General features: G+C 33.0%; 3 protein-coding genes and 1 long non-coding RNA gene across 8 annotated transcripts; 2 read left to right on the top strand and 2 right to left on the bottom strand.

Moving 5' to 3' along the window:
* Nucleotides 1-321: 321 nt before the first annotated feature.
* LOC124446856 (adhesion G-protein coupled receptor G6-like) lies at nucleotides 322-9,412 on the bottom strand. Of its 5 annotated transcripts, none has more exons than XM_046997735.1 (12): nucleotides 8,802-9,412; nucleotides 8,383-8,547; nucleotides 7,646-7,816; nucleotides 5,618-5,698; nucleotides 4,816-5,054; nucleotides 4,527-4,556; nucleotides 4,246-4,340; nucleotides 3,510-4,116; nucleotides 2,883-2,995; nucleotides 2,512-2,783; nucleotides 1,935-2,001; nucleotides 322-1,483 (listed from the first exon to the last, which is right to left on the bottom strand). In XM_046997735.1, exons 1-12 carry the CDS (start codon nucleotides 9,082-9,084, stop codon nucleotides 469-471), a joined length of 3,138 nt encoding a protein of 1,045 aa, XP_046853691.1. In that variant the 5' UTR covers nucleotides 9,085-9,412; the 3' UTR covers nucleotides 322-468. The 5 variants fall into 5 exon arrangements, with proteins under 5 accessions (XP_046853691.1, XP_046853690.1, XP_046853692.1 ...); XM_046997734.1 differs by having other exon boundaries at nucleotides 4,410-4,556; nucleotides 8,802-9,411; XM_046997736.1 differs by lacking the exon at nucleotides 8,383-8,547 and having other exon boundaries at nucleotides 4,410-4,556; nucleotides 8,802-9,411.
* On the bottom strand, nucleotides 6,212-6,926 carry LOC124446865. The gene is made up of 2 exons (XR_006948547.1): nucleotides 6,748-6,926; nucleotides 6,212-6,602 (listed from the first exon to the last, which is right to left on the bottom strand). It is a non-coding gene; the product is annotated as an uncharacterized LOC124446865 (long non-coding RNA).
* A 1,791-nt stretch (nucleotides 9,413-11,203) lies between the features above and the next one.
* On the top strand, nucleotides 11,204-14,167 carry LOC124446849. Its single transcript, XM_046997726.1, has 7 exons — nucleotides 11,204-12,211; nucleotides 12,491-12,676; nucleotides 12,772-12,851; nucleotides 12,936-12,996; nucleotides 13,178-13,464; nucleotides 13,541-13,631; nucleotides 13,765-14,167. The coding sequence occupies exons 1-7, from the start codon at nucleotides 11,362-11,364 to the stop codon at nucleotides 13,923-13,925; spliced, it is 1,716 nt and encodes a 571-aa protein (XP_046853682.1). The 5' UTR covers nucleotides 11,204-11,361; the 3' UTR covers nucleotides 13,926-14,167.
* A 953-nt stretch (nucleotides 14,168-15,120) lies between these two features.
* LOC124446283 (cryptochrome DASH-like) lies at nucleotides 15,121-18,474 on the top strand. The gene is made up of 4 exons (XM_046997120.1): nucleotides 15,121-15,356; nucleotides 16,373-16,718; nucleotides 16,839-17,659; nucleotides 17,774-18,474. Exons 2-4 carry the CDS (start codon nucleotides 16,388-16,390, stop codon nucleotides 18,167-18,169), a joined length of 1,548 nt encoding a protein of 515 aa, XP_046853076.1. The 5' UTR covers nucleotides 15,121-15,356; nucleotides 16,373-16,387; the 3' UTR covers nucleotides 18,170-18,474.
* The last annotated feature ends 240 nt before the right edge of the window (nucleotides 18,475-18,714 follow it).

Raw genomic sequence — 18,714 nt, 5'->3', positions numbered from 1 at the left:
TCAACTGAACTGAACTACATGAAACACTTCTGGCAATAGAATTAATCCAATCGGAAGCCAAATCTTACACCCAGACATACCTGTTACTCTTTTGTGATTATCATTGCGGGGTAAAAATTGATTAAACTACAGGATACTAAAATGTTTGTGCTTATTCGGCTGTTTGTGTACAAAACATAAAAATATAACTACATTCCAATAGTTTGTTGGCAAAATCGTGGAATGAACTTGAACACAATGCTACTCCTTTGTCATGAAAAAAATACTCTTTAAATTTCACGATAAGCCACTTTAAGTAAATTTAAAAAACAAAAGAATAAGTTCAGTAGAAGAAATTTATTTTTAAAAACCCGGGAAATGTACGGTGCAGATACCTGTTAAGGTAAGTTTTAACATATTTCAGCAGTGCTCAATAGATAATAGAAAAAAAATGCTTACAGTTATGCTTACAGTTATGTTATATACAACTTATATTTTTTTAGGAAAATATACAGTACCATGTTCATAAGGTTTCAAATCAAGTTCAATAGTAGTACGGTAGTTGGGTCCATTCTGCCTGACACTGTAGCGTGTTACATTTGGATTTATGAAGACAGCATCAGGAAATCTAGTTACATCTGAAGTTTTTCCATGTAACTTGGAGGAATCAATAACTAATGGAGTTTGCTGCTGTTGTTTGTCAACTGTTGGTGAAGAAATAACTGTGCTGTCTAAATTTTCAAACGATTCTTTGTCACCGTTCATGAAATTGGCGTCATCCTTTTGATTTTCTGGAGAAGCATTTTTAATCACAATGTTTATTTGAACGGGATCACCTAGTGATATACTTTGAGGCGGTAGTTTTTCAATTTCCAAAGCAGTTGCTGGTAAAATTTCACGCTGTTCAGGGGACTTGCTTTCTTGGTTAAATGAATCCTGATTCGACGTATCGATAGCTAATGTAACATGTTGCTGTTGTCTCTCAGACTTCACCTTCGTTGGTGAAGAATCACTCATACTGTAAAGATTAACTTTCTCAGTTTCCGCATTTGGAGTTGATGAACTGTTGGTGTTCCAAACGTTATTGACATTATTTTGTTTTGCAGTTTTTCCAGCTCTCTTTTCGTTGCTTTTTGTGTATCTCTTTGTCTTTTTTCGCATAAATTGACGTAAATGATTTCGCGTTCCAGAAGGAAGAATTATAAAAAATAAAAACACAAAGAATCCTTGCAGGGTATTAAATATGGCAAAGAGATATTGAAACACACGCTTTGCATCATCTATTGCAAGAATTCCAAAAATCCATGTGAGACCAAGAAGTACCATGATAGCGATACCTTGACGAGCTTGGGTAAAACCAGAGATTTTTTGATTAGAGGTCACGTTATTACCAGAATTATATAAAGATCTGATGATGCATAAGAATGCGACAAGATTAAAAAAGATTATGATAACGGTTGGAGTGAAAAAGCCAATGATGAATGGAACACCTTTCAGTTGACAACTATTTGTAAAAAAATGAAGAAATGATTTGTCAAATATATCAGATGAGATGGAATAGAGCTTCGATCGTCGTACATTTTAAATTAAGCTTAGTTCTTTGAAAATGAAAACTGCAAAAAGACTTTTAGCTGATAACGGGTAGGGCGGATGAACTGCATATTGTTCATTGAGAATTGTAAATTTTATTTGTCTTCCAGACTGGAATAACTGTAAACAAAATAGTATTTATGCATTTCCATTGAAATAAAAAATTTAGCATTTTTATTATAAATTTTTACGATAAAATTTAATCACACCAAACAAATTTAAGCTCATTTTGGGCACTTGCACCATCATAGTTTTTACCAACAAAACTATTCTTGCACACATTAATAAAATATAACGAAGTCCTATCTCATTTTATTCTTACAGAAATGACTCCCTAAAAAGATCACTCCCAAATGTGCACTTACTATGTGTTGTCGCCATATTTATCCAATGAAGTTGCCATGGTGATTGACACAATAATTAAAGGACAACCTAAACATTTCATAAAATAATAAAGAGCTTTGCCATGGAGAATGCATAAAGTAAATATTTTACTGTCTCTATTAAGGTCCAATTCCACTTAAAGAACTTTTCCACGGAATATACAATTCTCCAGGTTTCGCATGCACTAATTAAGACGAGAGATGCGACCAAACTTTCCAGAGGAAAAAATTGATTGTTTAACGAAGTAGAAATTTTTCAACTTAGTGTATTTAGTCAAGTGAAGCATGTGCAACCTGGAAAATTATATGTTCCATGGAAAATTTTTACAAGTGCAAACGGATCTTAATATGAGAGTAAATTTTTTCTTCTAAGAACGACGGTTCTGTTAGGACTACAACTGTTAAGAACTCAATGAAATGCTTATTGAAATCAATATTTCTTCCACTATATTTCATTTTAGATTATTATCATTTAATAATGTCGTTTTGTTCATACGTTAAATATGCTAGCGTACGAAATACATGTAAGAAACACTCGGTAATATTAATGTATTCTCACCCCAAGCAAAAATGAAACATCTCTTCATGAAGCTGGAAGGGTTGGAAATAGGAAATACGTTAACGAATGCCAAATACATATTAAATGCTTCAACGGTCATCCAAAATAATGCTGCCAACAGAAAGTAGTGAAGTGCTATTGCAGCCACTCTACAAGCAACAAATGATGCTGTTCGTGATCTCTCTCCTGCAGCCAAGAACACAATTAACGTTAACGATAAGGCGATGCAGAAATTTACCAAGATTTGGTTGGGTACAAGATTACGCAGTTCTCTAAAAAGAGAATATTAAAAAGATTAATATAAAATATGAAAAAGCTGTGGCTTTAACTGATAGAAGGTGAAAACACACTTTTGTGTCAATTAAAATTACCTCAACATGAGAACCACAATTATTGTAAGAATTAATCCAATCAACGAAAGTGCGCATCCAATGTAACTTATAATGGAAAGAGCCAGATCATGTGTCTTCTCAGGGTAAATATCCTTTTGAATGAATGTATTAAAAAATTATTGCATTAATTAGTTATTTCGCATGGAACTTATTGTTATTCGATAAATATTGCTTTTGTTATTGTTAATTATATTGTAATTGTCATTGTCATTATAACAGTATGATATGGATTGTATTTTAGGTTTGGTCACCAGCTATTTGAAGAATTGTTTTTTTGTAATTAACTGTTTTCTGTAATTCAAGTGGCCACAATTTCAAGTCAAGGTTGCGTTTCTGCAATATTTGGTGTTGTTGATCTTATCCTGTTTTTAATATGGCTTATTTGTGTTTTGAGAGTCACATCTGTTGATTTTTTTTAGACAGGACCGTTTCGCAAATTCACGTCGTTATAATTTTGTTATTTTTATCAATGATTATTGTTGACACTAAAAAGGTAATTCTATGAAACCTTTCCTACTTATAACTTATACACATACAAAGAACAATAAACAACAGATTTATAATATCAATGGTCTTGAATTCAATAATGATGAACATATATCTTACCATTAACATTGCGAAATTTGTAAGATGATCACAACTGCAAAGTATTCTACCATCTTCTAGAGTTCTTATAAAACTGCAACCTTCTTGAGACCATTTGCTCAGTTTAAAATCCCAAAATGAGCATTTGGCACTGGTCGTGTTTCCAGGTTCAATTTCTTTCAAGGCAATTTCTACTGGTGTCTCTAAATTTCTGATAGTCAAACCTTTAATACTTCCTGCTATTACCAAACTATTTAAACGCCCAAATAGACTTCTTTCTTGAAATATTGAGGTCGTAAAAAACTTTGTTTCTTTGTAAAATGCAAAAATGGCTCTCCGATTATTCATATTATTATTATTGATTGTTGATTCGTCAAATAAACTTTTTGGTATGCTCAACGAAGCTGTTGTATCTGGTGGAATTCTCACATTAAGATTAAGTGCGATGCTATTTCGCATTAACGGTAAGCTTTCTTGAGATTGTTTTACTGTACCAGAGAATGACAATCCATTAAAATTTTGTGGATGTACAATCTGTAGATTAATCGCGTAGTTTTTTTTCACTCTTGTTAAATTGTTACCTTCGAATTGTATGTTTTCAGCTAAATTATTTGAAACGTCAAGTATTCTGCAAAAATCATAAAGTATAAAGTTTTTCACGGAATAAAATATAAAGTTTTTCACGGAATAACATTTGTTAAATGGCTGAAACCAAAAAAAGTAATATAGCTTTGCTGTAATGTTATAAAACAAGTACCTTGACGATGAGTTGGTTTTTTGTTGACTTTCAAAGATGTTTTCTGAGCTTGCATCAAGGATGTTATCAATTGTCGTAAAAATATCTTCGAAAATCTATAAAAAATCACGTATTTAATATTTATATCTCATCTTTATGATTCATCATTCAATGACTACGCAAACCTCATTAAATTTCTTCCTGACCGCAACAATTTTTTCTAAAACAATTGCTGTCGAACCAATGTCACCTGCTGTCAATGTTCGTCCTTGTTTCACCAGTTTTGATAATTTTCGACTTACCTCCACAATATTACTTGAATTCACATCATTCTATATTCAGAACACGCAATATTTTTATGAGAAAAACATTCTATAAAAGTCACTTAATCATCGCTGTACTTCAAGTATGTATTATTTTAATGAATATTCGAGGAGACAGCCCTGAGGATTTTTTATTTTAACGTTGACTGAAATTTTAGGCGTGGCGTACTTTACTGTTGTATAAATTTAGAAAATAAAAATTACGGATTTTTAAAAATTTTCTCTTACTAATATCGCTGTCATTAGTTTTACAGCATTATGTACATACCTGTGTTAAAATAAATAAATTTTTACTTCTGTGATTCTTGAATTCACATCTTCCAGCGTCAATAGGATCCCAAGCACCTCCTGTTCTAGTTTCATTAGTCTGCCGACATTTACGGGTTGCGTATGATTTGGAATTATAAGGACAAGAAATCTTATAGCTCGTGTTTCTAACAAGACTGTTTGGCCATCTAAATATTCCGTATGCTTTCTCTGTACCGATAGTCTCGTTCAAACAGAAACCTGAGGTAATTTAACTCATGTTATTATGTGATGAAGAAATCAACTGTAAGACATTTTCACAATAGTGAGTACATAAAAACACGTTGGTGGGTATATTTAAGGTTTGTTTTCAAACCTGTTGAATTGTATTCATAAGGCATGGTTTGTGTAGTTGTTGTTTTAGTTGTGTTGATTTTCAGTGAAAAAAAACAGTAGATGCTAAAAAAGTTTGAAAAAATTATGTCGCTAACATATTGACTGTTTGGTAAAATTCAACTTTTTCGCAAGACCTGCTTGTTGCAATAATTCAGGTTTGCACAAATTCCTTTCCGATGATCATTACGCAAAAGTGATGCTTTTAGTTTAGTTTCGCAACTTGTTCTTAGAAAACTGATAAAGTGCAAAATTAAAGAAAATTGAAAAAATACGAGCACAAAAAATGCTATCATCCCTGACCATCTTCCAATTGAAGAGATAATAAAATAATCTTCAATCTAAGACCGATTCCATGCATTGTTGAACATCTTTAATTGTTAGAGTGAGTACATGAAAAAAATTGGTGAAGATATTGGTCATTCATATACCTGTTGAATTAAGTCTATATTGTGTGGTCTGAATAGTTCTTGTTGTTGTTGTGCTTTTGGTTGACATTGGTGAAGTAAATACTACAAAAATTTTAAGAAAATATAAGGAAGAGCTTCGATTGCGATACATTCTAGCTGAGGACGATTGAGGTTTTTCTGGTAAAACCTGTCGAACATGATTTAAAATGCATACTTTTCATTAGAACCTTTATATAAATAGTATAGTTAAATCCTGTAATACTAACTTTAACCCACCGTCCAACCCATCAACACCCTCTAACCACCCCTAGTTGCAGAATGAAAGTTTAATAGTCATTTAGCAAATGATTCTCTTTGAATTTGGTTGTGCAAAAATATAGTGCAAAAATAAGTTAAGCAAAAGGGCAAAACGGAAAGAAAACACGAAAGAATTGGTCTTACATCGTTGGCATACAATGATTAGGATAATAGAATAGTCCATGCATACCTGTCGAATTATATCCATAATATCTGGTCTGTGTCATTGTAGGTATTACAGAAGGTGTAATTTGAATGGATGATGTTAAGATCTTTAAGTCATAACTTGTAATATTTGTCGACATATGAGTCGTTTTTCAACATCAGTTGTGTTAATGTTTGACAATGGAGAAGTAATTGCTAAAATTTTTTAAAAAATAGATAAAAAGGTATATCGTACAATTCATCTCTACTGTAAGAGCAGCTAAAACAATCCTGCTTTGCCTTTCAGTTCCCACCATTACCTCTCAATTATAATTCTCGATGTATTTATACTTTTATTCAGACCTGTGAAAACACTATTGATCTAGATATAAATGATCCAATCCATTTATTAAAAGAATTATGATGCTTGTATTTAAAAAAAGCTGGCAATCCACTGAACAGCATGAATAGAAATGATCGTCGAAAACCGCTTCTTTTTTCAACTGACACTTGGAGTGATGATGTTTGGCTTCAATTTAACGGAGTTCAGTGTTTTGACTACGACCTTAATTTTCAAAAATGATTAAAGCTACTACGAGAAATATTTACATATTTCTCCGCTATTTTAGTTTGTTCTCTACTTGAAAGTGCCCATGATTTATTTGTCTTGAATGAAAGATCTTTTAAAACTGAAGTGTTTTGACTACGACCTTAATTTTCAAAAATGATTTACAGCTATTACGAGAAATATTTACATATTTCTCCGCTATTTTAGTTTGTTCTCTTTATGAAAGTGCCCATGATTTATTTGTCTTGAATGAAAGATCTTTTAAAACTGTAATGACTGACTTTCTTTTCAACAATTACGGTTTGCATTCGTGCTCTCTTCTTGAGCTATTCAAGCTTTTGCGACACGTAAAGTTTGTCGTTTTCTAATTAATGAAACCCTTTTTCAGTTATTTAATCGTCAACATCAAGCATTGATTAACTTGGACAAAAAAAGACAGGGTTATACACAAAATAAAACATGATTTTACCGTACGTAAATTAGGAAATCCCCAACCACAAATTATCTAATATTATCCATATGATATTAGTATTTTGAAAGTGCGTGGTAGAAAAGAAGTCCTATAATTAAAATTACTTAAGCATGCATGTAAAACTAATTTGCTCGATGTCAAAGAGGGATGCAGAACGTTTGCATTTTATATATTTTTTCTGTGAAATCGGTGTAGGCATTGTTATGTTTTAAAAGAATACAGAAATGCCAGAGCAAAGAATTTATACAATGTTAGTAAATGGTATTGATTTTGAAAGGAATTTAAATATCTAGCGTCTTTTGAATTGTTTTATAAAGACTGCTCCCAAGATTTTAGATCTGTTGATGATGTAACAGGAAAATTAAATTTGCATATTGATTTTAAATATGTAAGATTTTCACAAAGAAATCACAAAGAAATCGCCAACGCCAGTGCAACTGTCCTGCCAGTTGCAGAGTACTTAGTTCCGTGCTATCATTAGGACTTGTCTTACACCCTCCCACACAACCATATATTGCTTTACTAAAAAACCCAAGATGAAAAAAATATGACACGATATAATCCATACCTGAGGAATTAAATCCATAATGTATTGCCTGTGTCGTTGTTATTACGGTAGGTATGATTTGAACGGACGAACCCGCGTTAGTTACGTTGATGAATTGTGACGTATGTTGACTCGTGATGAAAGTTGGTGAAATAGATTGCTGTTGTAAACTTGAATGATTTCTATCAATCACTAGAAGTAAAAATTAGAAAGGATAACTCAAAATGAATATTCATATGTTCAGCTCAGCAGAGTTATTCAAAGCGTTTTGCATTGGCGTTTTGTATAGTATATGGTAGATTTTGCTATAGGTTGATCTAAATATAATTCACTTTTCCGTTGTGAACGCCTACGGAGCACAACAAGGATGTTGTTTTGACGCTATTTCCCGTCATTACACCTTGCAATTGAAAAAATATTTGCTTTTATTATACCTATAGCCCTACATAATAAGTTTAAAACAGTTTTGCCAATTTTATAATCATGAAAATTGCAGGTTTATGGATAAATTATATCAGAAATATTCAACTATATTTTAAAATAATATTTTCAATTCGTCATCGAATTATTGTGACTGGTATGGTTGTTGTCACCAGCCTTTATGACAACGTTTCGTACGTTTGTGTCTTTGTGCGGATTTTGTGAAAATATCAGGAAATATATATTGGCATCGAGCGATCAATATTCGGAATCGGAATCGCTTCGTACCGAATACAAAAAAGAGTTGATATCGCTTATCAAAAGCGAGTAATCCATACCTGTTGAATTATTTCCATAATATCTGGTCTGTGTCGTCGGTATTACAGTTGGTGTAATTTGAATGGACGATGTTAAGGATTTTAAGTCAAAACTTGTAATATTTGTTGTATCATTCCTGTCTGTCACTTCGGTTGTGTTGATGTTTGACAACGGAGAGGTAAACGCTTAAGAGTTCGAAAAAACAGATAACATGGTATACAACATAAAGTTCAACTCTACTGTAAGAGCTGTCCAGCTTTGTCTGAAATCAGTTCTAATGGTCACTTCGCAAATCCTTCTCGTAAACTGAATTCTTTTTAGAAATATTGCAACGGAAATTGAAAAGCGCGCAAAAACGAAAAGAATAAAAACACAAGAAAGCTGACATCATCCATAAATCATCGATTTCTAATGAAAAGGATGATACAATAATCCATACCTGAGGAATTATATCCATAATATCTGGTCTGTGTCGTTGTCGGTATCACAGTTGGTGTAATTTGAACGGATGATGTTAAGTCATAACTTCTGATGCTTGCTGTTATATCACTGTGTCTCGCGTCGATTGTGTTGGTGTATTGCGACAGATATGTATATGAACTTATGGTGAAAGTCGGTGAAATAGATCTCCGTTCTGAGCTATTACTTGAAATATTTCTACCAACCACTAAGTTTAAAAACATGAAAAAGAAAATACCAAGTGAAGTGTTCTTGAGTTTCATCCTTGTTCAGTTAAAGCCTCTGATTTAGAAGAGAGTGGAACCACTGGTACTTGGATGTTAAAAGATTGTTTTATGACATGAAGCTCTCAACTTATTAAACTCAACCTTTTCTAACAATCGAAAATACTCATGCACCCACTCTATCATATATATGAGGAAGACGCTTGTCACGTCATCACGAATCGTTTACGCACTTTCATAAATCTCCCGTGGGTGTTTTTGTTAAATGCCAGCAAGTATGTAATCGAACTCCGTTGAAAACAATGAATGTGCCATGAATTATTGAAGTAGGTAACAGGTATTTGATATGATGCAGAACTTAGGAAGTCGACCTTGTTTGACGATGAAGAAATTGAGCTAACAGAAAGTAAATGATTATGTTGAATAATGTAACTTTACACTTATATATTTATTCTTTTCAACATAATGTATCAAACAATTATATGTAATTCGGTTTTAAATAATTTTGGCGTCGCTACAATTTGATCAAATTCAACAATTAACATTTATAAGATAACATGATACCTGTGTTTGCATGGATTTGGCAATCCAAACCTAACAAGGAAATCGATGGATTTGGCAATCCAAACCTAACAAGGAAATCGAAATTGCTATCGTCAGTATGCTATCGTCAGTATGACGTGGAGTGTATTTCTGGCCTAGTAAACTCGTACTTAACTCAAGATTAGTTATTTTCCAAATTTTTAAAGTCCTCGCTGAAATTCTACGTTTGTGTGGTTCTGACTTCGTTGTTTACTTAATTTTACAGCTTCAAAGCCTACAAGATACAACACTACCCTCTTGTTGTTATTTTATAAGACATTAACAAAACAGTTTCAAGTGTTTGGATGGCCAGATCCAAACACTTGGGAATGTTGCTCGAGTTCACCCGTTACGTTTAAAACAGGATTAAGCTAAGTTCTGACATTAAACCCGCTTGAGAGTGATGCCATTCTTGTCTTCATTATAAACAGAAGCAAATTACATAACTAATTGCACCATCCAATGACGTTAACATATCATATGTTATATACGTTATGTGTTGAGAGGTTTCATTGTATTTTTGGTTGATGTATGAAATGAAACACATCGATTTCCGAAAAACGACATCTTGAAAACTAAAATTTAAGTTGCGCATTTAATAAAAACGACAAATTTTTTTAAAATAGACCTGAATGCCATCTTCAGTATGACATCACGAGATGTCGAAACATGTCCATTTTAAAAAAATTTGTCCTTTTTATTAAATGCGCAATATCAATAGTGCTTTTACGCAGTTACGGTAAAATATAAGTTATAGCAAAAGACTTTAAGTTATAGCAAAAGACTTTTTAAAACGTAATATTTCGGTTTTATTTCAAAAGAATCATCAGACAGAATGACGTATTAACCAGCCGGCACTTAGTTATGGACGACTTGCCTTGTTTATGGTTTCCTGGCGGGCAGATTAATCCCAAGAGAGGTTAACTATTGTTTTGCTAGTGTTGTCCGAATGTACTTGACCAAATCTGCCTGCTTGCGTAAACAAAGCACATCATCTACATCACATATATTGACTTGAGTAAGTAATCGTTATCTATGCAGAGTAGATAATCACTATTTACATTTGGTAATTACCGGATAATAACTGTTCTAATTGTAGCAATGAGTATGAGATTGAGACTGAAAAGAGTGAGAGATACTTGGCAGCTCTGACTCTGAGCCTCTCTTTTTACGTAACTGCCAGTGCCAGTTTGTAAGAACATCATCGTGTATCAGTACGATGGTTTCGAAATTAAGCCGTTACATGGCAGTTTAAAATTAAAAAGTGTTGTTTAAATTTTAAATTTGAATTGACAAGATGTCTTTTTTGGGGGATTGGGTTTTGTTTTATTTTTTATAAAATTGTCGTCTGTTCAAGGATTATGGTTATTGTTTATTGAGTTAGAGTGGCATTTTGGGTTTATAAGTTCTTATGTAGACTTGTTGTTGGAAGTTAGTTCAAGCTTTAGAGCTGTTTCTATTAAAATTCACATTTAACCATTTCATGTTTTTCAAACCGTAATATTCAATTGCAATGTTAACAAACTATTTTATAAGGACCCAAAAAACTGCCGGCGCATGTGAACATTGTGACTGCGGCCATTTTTAATTTTTTACTTTACCTATGCTTTACCTGTTTGATTTATGGTTCAATTTCTCGTAGAGCATATTTCAACCAGTGATTTCAACTGAAGGCAATCTTTAGCAAAACGTTATGAGTTGAGTTGATAAAATTGGGTAGAAATAATTACAATTATGCGATCCTGTATCATACTACTCTTGTATTGGTTAAATATTGACTTATTTATGTTTAAGTCTGTATTTTGTACTTTGTTGTACGAAGATACGAAGAAATGGGGTGAAATATGGACATCCTGTGATGGAGAGCACCAGAGTCCAATTGATATAATTGACATAAAAGCAGTCACTCTTACTACGCCATTGCAACTTAATTTTAGCAAAGAATTTTCGTCATTATATGAGGTAACCCTTTTAAATGATGGGAAAGTGTTAAAACTTAAGCCTCCAGTAGACATTAATATATCTGTGTCAGGTGATATCATTTATGTTAGTGGAAATTTCAAATTGGTTGAAATAAATTTTCATTGGGGCATAAGAGGTAAAGGCTCAGAGCACAAAGTTAATGGTGAAAGTGCATCATTGGAGATTCAACTTGTATTTTACAACTTCAAATATCAAAGTATAAAGACTGCTAGCCTAAAGAATGATGGATTATTTATAATTTCAACACTGGTCGATCTTTCAACAAGTGTTTCACGAAACACATTTTGGAGAAATGTCACCAATCAGTCTTCTCTTGTGAGGAAACCTGGTCAAAAGACAATGATGCATCTAGAATTTGGAAATTTCTTGCCTAAGAACAAAAAAGATTTCTATCTTTACAGGGGTTCATTGACCACACCACCTTGTTTAAAAACTGTCACTTGGCTTGTTTTCAAAGAAAGACTCTTTATATCTGAGGAATACCTAAACAGATTTAAAGCATTAGAAACTCAAAATAGGAAAGGGAATTTAACTCACTTATCATCTAATATAAGACCAGTACAACCCCTAGGATCAAGGACAGTTCTGAAAACATTTAAATGTAAGTACATGCTGGCCTATAGCACATAACTTAGGTCATATTTGATAATTTTTGTTTGCAACTTTATTTGTTTGAGTTTATCGTAACCACTTTTGCATTTTAATGATATTTTTAAGTCTGTTGAAGAAATTCATTGCAGATTATAAAATTATTTATAAGCAGAGTATTATTAATGGCAATTTTTAGTTAATTGTGAATCATCATATGCATGCCTACATTATTAATATTGAGTTCATTTTACAGATTATAAGATTTAAGCTGTTATTGTCTTTTTTCTAGCTACGTCATTGAAAGATTTTCAAAACTTTGTTCAAGAGGTTGACCTTCATGGAAGGAAAACGATTACGATGTTTCAATTCTATCCATGCAATATCCCCTTGTCTCTTTCCTTGGCTGTTGTAATACCAACTTTGGATTTGTCATGGAAGAGTAAAAATTTGACATCAGACGTTATGGTGTCACTTGGTAGGAGACATATACTGAATTATATTTTTTTGTTATTTTGTAAAGTTACCATTAACTACAAAGTATGTTTATGTGTTGCACTTCTATATATGTAGATGAGAGCAGAAAATATAATTTGTCAATTGAAATGCATGACCATCCAGAAGGATTCTATAAAGATAACGTGCATGTCATTGTAAGTACATTATGTATTTTTGCTTGTAATTAACATTTTATATTTTTATATCAGCACTGTATATATACATACTGTTATATTTAGATAAAACTGAATGCCTACAGGTTTGAAAACTTTTATCATGTAAATGAAGATTGTTTGAAAGGTATGTGGTGATATTATGATTAAATTGTACTTCTGTTTCTTTGAACTAACTCATGCATCTTTGATTTTCCAGCGAATAACGGTTGCATTACATTAAATACTCTTGACCACTAACATACGCTTCAGGTTACTTGAAATAGCCTTTTGTTTCTTGTTGATTTGTCTTACCAACGTTATTGTAGATTTTTGCTCTTGGAAAAGTGATGGAAAGAGCAAAACATGCATTCGAAAAATGATCAACACAGACGAAAAGTTCATTTTCACGATACATCAATCCTGTGATGGCATGTATGATATCATTTTAAAGTCTGGCAACCATACACTCATTTTTCAAAAGATAATGTCGCGTAATATGCGAGTTAAGGTCGAACCTATCTCAAGCTTTGGTAACCATGAGATAAAGAATGTTATCCGTGACTGGTACTTACGCCTTAATGCAAAAAAGACTAACAATTACACAAGAGTTGAGGTATTGTATATGTGTCACGTAAAACAAACAACATAGCCACATTTTCCATTTATCGCTTTTTCCAAAAATTTTCCAGCTTTTCCTTGATTACATTTCCCATACATCTCTTCGTAATAAAATCATGGATGCTGTATTTGATGAAGAAGTGAAATGCAAATCTTCAAATGGTAAGCTTATAAAAAACATTTATTTTTTCGTGCACTGTGCTCATGAGAGGTGTTTTCATTTATTTTTATAAAAGGGTTATTTTCGTTTATCAAAATTTTTCATACGTAAATATTTCTTTCTCTACTTTTTCAGGTGCTCCAAACCATTATAAATTGATAATTGGTGTCTTTGCTGGATTGTTTGTCATCTTTGCAATCATTTTAACAGTTTATTTAGTGCGTAGGAACGCAAAGAATAGGGTGGGAAAACAAAATGCTTTAATACAAGATGATGAACTAGACACTGCTGTTTAGCAAAACAACTTTTTTTACCAGTGTAATCATCGTTTTTACGTTATTTACTTATACGTATTTATATTTATATTATTCAATTCACACCTCACATATCATGACATGTTTTAAATGTTTCGAAATGAACATATAGCACTGGTCATGTCTCCAAGTTCAACTTCCTTTAAGACAATTCCTACTGGATAGATTTAGTAAGTTTCTGACGGGCAAACCTTTATTACACTTACTATTTTAAACTGCTCAAACGAACAAATTTTTTTCTTGAAACGTCGACGTCAGATGAGCCTTTTGAAGCCTTACACAAAAAAATTGAACAAATTTGATCACGACAGATAGTAACGGCAGAGCGTGTTCAATAGTGGGCCGGGGGGAGGGCACAATAGCATAAGGACATACTCTGTCTGCGTGAAATGCTGAATTTTGTCCAATAAATTGCTTGTCCATAGAAAAAAAGGACTAGCTCGCCCACTAAAAATTTAGATCTGAAAATTTGAACAATTTAATTTAATTGTAAGTATTTTTCAAACCTCGAGATCAAATATCCACTATCCGAGCTAGCCAATCTAGGTTTTCTCAGAATTGTAGAATTTACTGGAAAACTTTCATTGGGTTTAAAACCCCAACTACAAAATATTTAATCGCATCAAACAAAATTTAGGCATTACAGTGATTTTTTTCTAGATGTGTGTTTTTGGAATTTGGGGCTAGTATTTTCCAGAATTGTGAAGATCTCTGTCCCTAAGGCTGCGAAGCTCTGCATCGCAGAACAATTACCCGCGCCGTTATCGTGTAACTCAAACCTTAGATTTAGTTACAGTTTTGAAACAATACCAATGATTCTGTATTCCTTCTTTGTTTTTGGATACTTTTGTGTTGTGAGCTCACTATTATTTACAATTACAAATAATCTATCCTTTTATTACAAAGCGATACTTTTCAATTCCGCAATATGTTATTTTAAATCTAAGATTAACCATCGTTAGTTTACGATTAAATTCATGGCAAATTTCGACTAATTTTGTAACAATTATTAAAGGACAACCTAAACATTTTATAAAATAGTAATGAACTTAGCCATGGAGAATGCATAAAGTAAAAGCTTTTCTTTTGTATTTGCTACTGTTTCTATTAAATGATAATTAATTTTCTCGTCTGAAGACAACAGTTATGTTAGGGCTACAACTGTTAGAAACTCGATGAAAAGTTAAGTTAATGAATGCAATGACCTTTCCCCAAAAAATTATCTTGTAGAAACGGAAGCACCAATTCCTGTCAAGTTAGTCACGCACTTCACGTGCAATTATCAGTCAAATTGTGACCATATTGTTCACAGTTTGTTTACACGTTGCCTATGAATAAATCTTTTATCAATGGTCGTGTAGTTGTCGCCCATCGAAATGGCTTTTACATTTGATGATTTTATGAAATAGTTAGGTATGAAACTAATTTCTTCTTTGGTTGATAATAATGTTGTCGGCTTGTCGCTATAATTTTGTGTCAAATCTTTTAATGTCGAACGGCGAACTTTATGTAATCAAATTATATAATATGATTGACGATAGAATCGAGAGATTGTACCTTACAATCAATGGAATAAATTTCCTGTGAAACTTCCATAAATACCTTTTTATCAAAGTAAAATACTGCATTACGCATGTTGTTGATATTTATTAAAGTATTAAATGTATAAATGTCACAAACCGTTGACAGTTGACACACGTATAAGATGAACATTGAACTTTTACTAAGGTTGTTATGGTTGTGTGTTGTTGTTTTTTACTTCAGTTTACAAACAGTAAAATTAATGATCAAATGTACTATACATAACATTTGTGGCCAAAATTTATTTTTATGTGACTATCAATTCTGATTTACTTTACATGGTTTAACTTTACATGTTTGTAAATGTAGATCGTCCAAGTTGGTATAGTCCTGAGAAGGACTGTTTTTGTTGTTGTTGACTGACATCTCGACAAAAACAGTCCTTCTCAGGACTATACCAACCTGGACGATCTACATTTACAAACATGTAACGATACTCACGGGTTCAAACCATTTACTTTATGGTTTAACTTTGTTAAAGTGGGCATCATTGCATGCATGCTTGGATGTATGAACTATTTTCCAAAGAGTAGTACTACCTATGGCTGGTTTTTATTTCCACCCAAGTATCAAACATTTTTGAGCTTTTGAATAGTTTGTTATTGTGATCACTTTCACTACAAGGAGGGCAGTTACTTTCAGGGGGGGTGACTTACAGGGGAGTCTGCTTTCACGACTTGATGGTATATCCTTATACTATTATGTAGCAAAGAAGATTTATTTTTAGCATTGTTAAAACTCTGTACGACAGTAGTAATTCTTAAGCATTTGGTTTATTTTCTATAGTTATCTTCTATTTTCTATTCTCACTTGTATTACATAATGTGTTGGTTTAATACATTTCATAGTGTTATTGACAAATCATGGCAAACGGGGCTTTAAGGTCTATTGCTATTTATCTTCTGCGAAATGATCTACGTGTCCATGATAACGAATGCCTTCATTGGTGTCAATCAAATGCAAACATTGTGATTCCGCTATTCTGTTTTGACTCTTTAATATATGGCCCTAAAGCACAAACATGGACTTACAAATTTCCAAGAACGGCAGCTTATCGCGCACGCTTTATGATAGAAAGTGTGAATAATTTAAGGGAGACACTTAAGAATCTGGGAAGTGATCTAGTTGTGCGAAATGGTGCCATCAAGGATGCTGTACTTGAAATAATACAATTGTGTAAGAAAAATTGCAAAGGTATTTAAGTATATGAAATTATTTGTTTTCTATTCTTATCAAATGTCCATTTCTCTGCAAACTGTTTAACTAAAATAACGTATTATAATGATCTTAATTTTCGATACATTGATTGTTTAGATCCAGTTACGTTAGTTTATCAGAAGGAAATTACGAAGGAAGAAGTGCAGATTGAAGATGACCTGGACATTATTTGCAATGATGAGCAGATAAAGGTTCAAAAGTTTTGGGGTCTCACTCTTTTGCACATCGATGATCTGCCTTATAGCTCTATTGGAGGGTTTCCTGATTTTTACACTGCGTTTCGCAAAAAGATCGAGAGTACAAATCGTTCACACTGTCGTTCATTGTTGTCAACACCGAGCAGTTTGCCAACATTACCGGATTTTATAAGAAACGATACCGGTTCGATTCCCGAGTTGAGAGAATTGATTGGTGATGATAAAGTCCTATGCGTGGACAAGCGGACCGCTTTTCCTTTTAATGGAGGGGAGTCGAGTGGCTTAAGTCGTATTGAGAAATATTTTTTCGAAAGCAATAATGTCTCAAGGTATAAAGAAACCAGAAATGGCTTGATTGGCACAGAATACTCGACAAAGTTTAGTACGTGGCTTGCGAATGGAACAATTTCCCCTCGTAAAATTTATCTTGAAATCAAGAAATACGAGAAAATACAAATGGCTAACCAGTCCACATATTGGGTGGTGTTCGAGCTTTTATGGAGAGATTTTTTCAAGTTCATCAGTCTCAAACATGGTGATCGTATATTTTACTTGTCAGGCATAAAGCGTCGAAAGATCCCTTGGAAGTTGGATTGGGAAATGTTTGATAAATGGCGTTACGGTAAAACAGGAATACCCTTCGTGGATGCAAATATGAGAGAGTTGTTGTTCTCTGGATGGATGTCGAATAGAGGGAGGCAAAATGTTGCCAGTTTTTTAGTGAGTCAAATGATTCATGATAAAATATTATTTTCTCCCCACATTTATTCCTTAAAAATTTAAAATGTTCTGTGGTTTAAAAACTTTGCTTTAAGTCTTTGCGTTTCATTTCAGGTAAACGATCTTGGTCTTGATTGGAGACTTGGAGCCGAGTGGTTTGAATCCTTACTTTTAGATCACGACGTCACTAGCAACTATGGGAACTGGAATTATATTGCAGGGATTGGTACCGACCAACGTGAGATACGTAAGTTTAACATGATCAAACAAGCTCGAGATTATGATCCGAACGGCGAGTATGTGCGAATTTGGGTTCCTGAACTGGAAGGTCTAAAGGACGGTGGGGTTCATGTACCCTGGACACTTTCTCAGCGAGCTTTGAAAACTGCTGGCGTTGTTCTTGGATCTACATATCCTAAACCAATGCTTGTTCAGAAAGAGTGGACGCGATATGTTTCTGAATCAAAAACCCCGCATAAAAGAAAGCACCAGACCACTTTGAAATTTTGAATTTACCTTGTTGAAAGCACGAATGATAGTGAAATGGGATTCACATTGTGGTATTACAGTGCCCCGTCTAAATTTTTATGTTGAGTTTTTATGTTTTATTTTGTTGTACAAACTTGCGTTACAACGACAAGGATTATGAAAGTATGATATTTAAAGTTTTTGTTCAACAATTTTTGTTAAAAAATAAGCCATTAGCATGTAATTAACCATATATATACGTATGTAGCCATCATACGAGGTAACGTAACTAACCAAAAACACGATTTCAGATTGAATTACTGTTATTAAATGAAGTATAATGTTGATACATCGTTTTTTGTTCGACCATAGGAACTAACGGAGAACGTAAATAAACTTTAAATACATGTATTACATCCATAAATCCACATGGACACATGATAGAAGTGATACAGGCATACGTACCTTTAATGGTATCATGTCGTGTACAAAATTACAAATTAAACAAATTGCTTTCACATTTATATGTCAATAAGCATAACTAATATGCGTATAGCTATGACCTATTAATTCACAAATCGCAACAA

This window comes from Xenia sp. Carnegie-2017, unplaced genomic scaffold, assembly GCF_021976095.1.
Source record: "Xenia sp. Carnegie-2017 unplaced genomic scaffold, XeniaSp_v1 HiC_scaffold_22, whole genome shotgun sequence".
Classification (NCBI taxonomy): domain Eukaryota; kingdom Metazoa; phylum Cnidaria; class Anthozoa; order Malacalcyonacea; family Xeniidae; genus Xenia; species Xenia sp. Carnegie-2017.
This window is presented reverse-complemented; position numbering and strand designations above follow the sequence as displayed.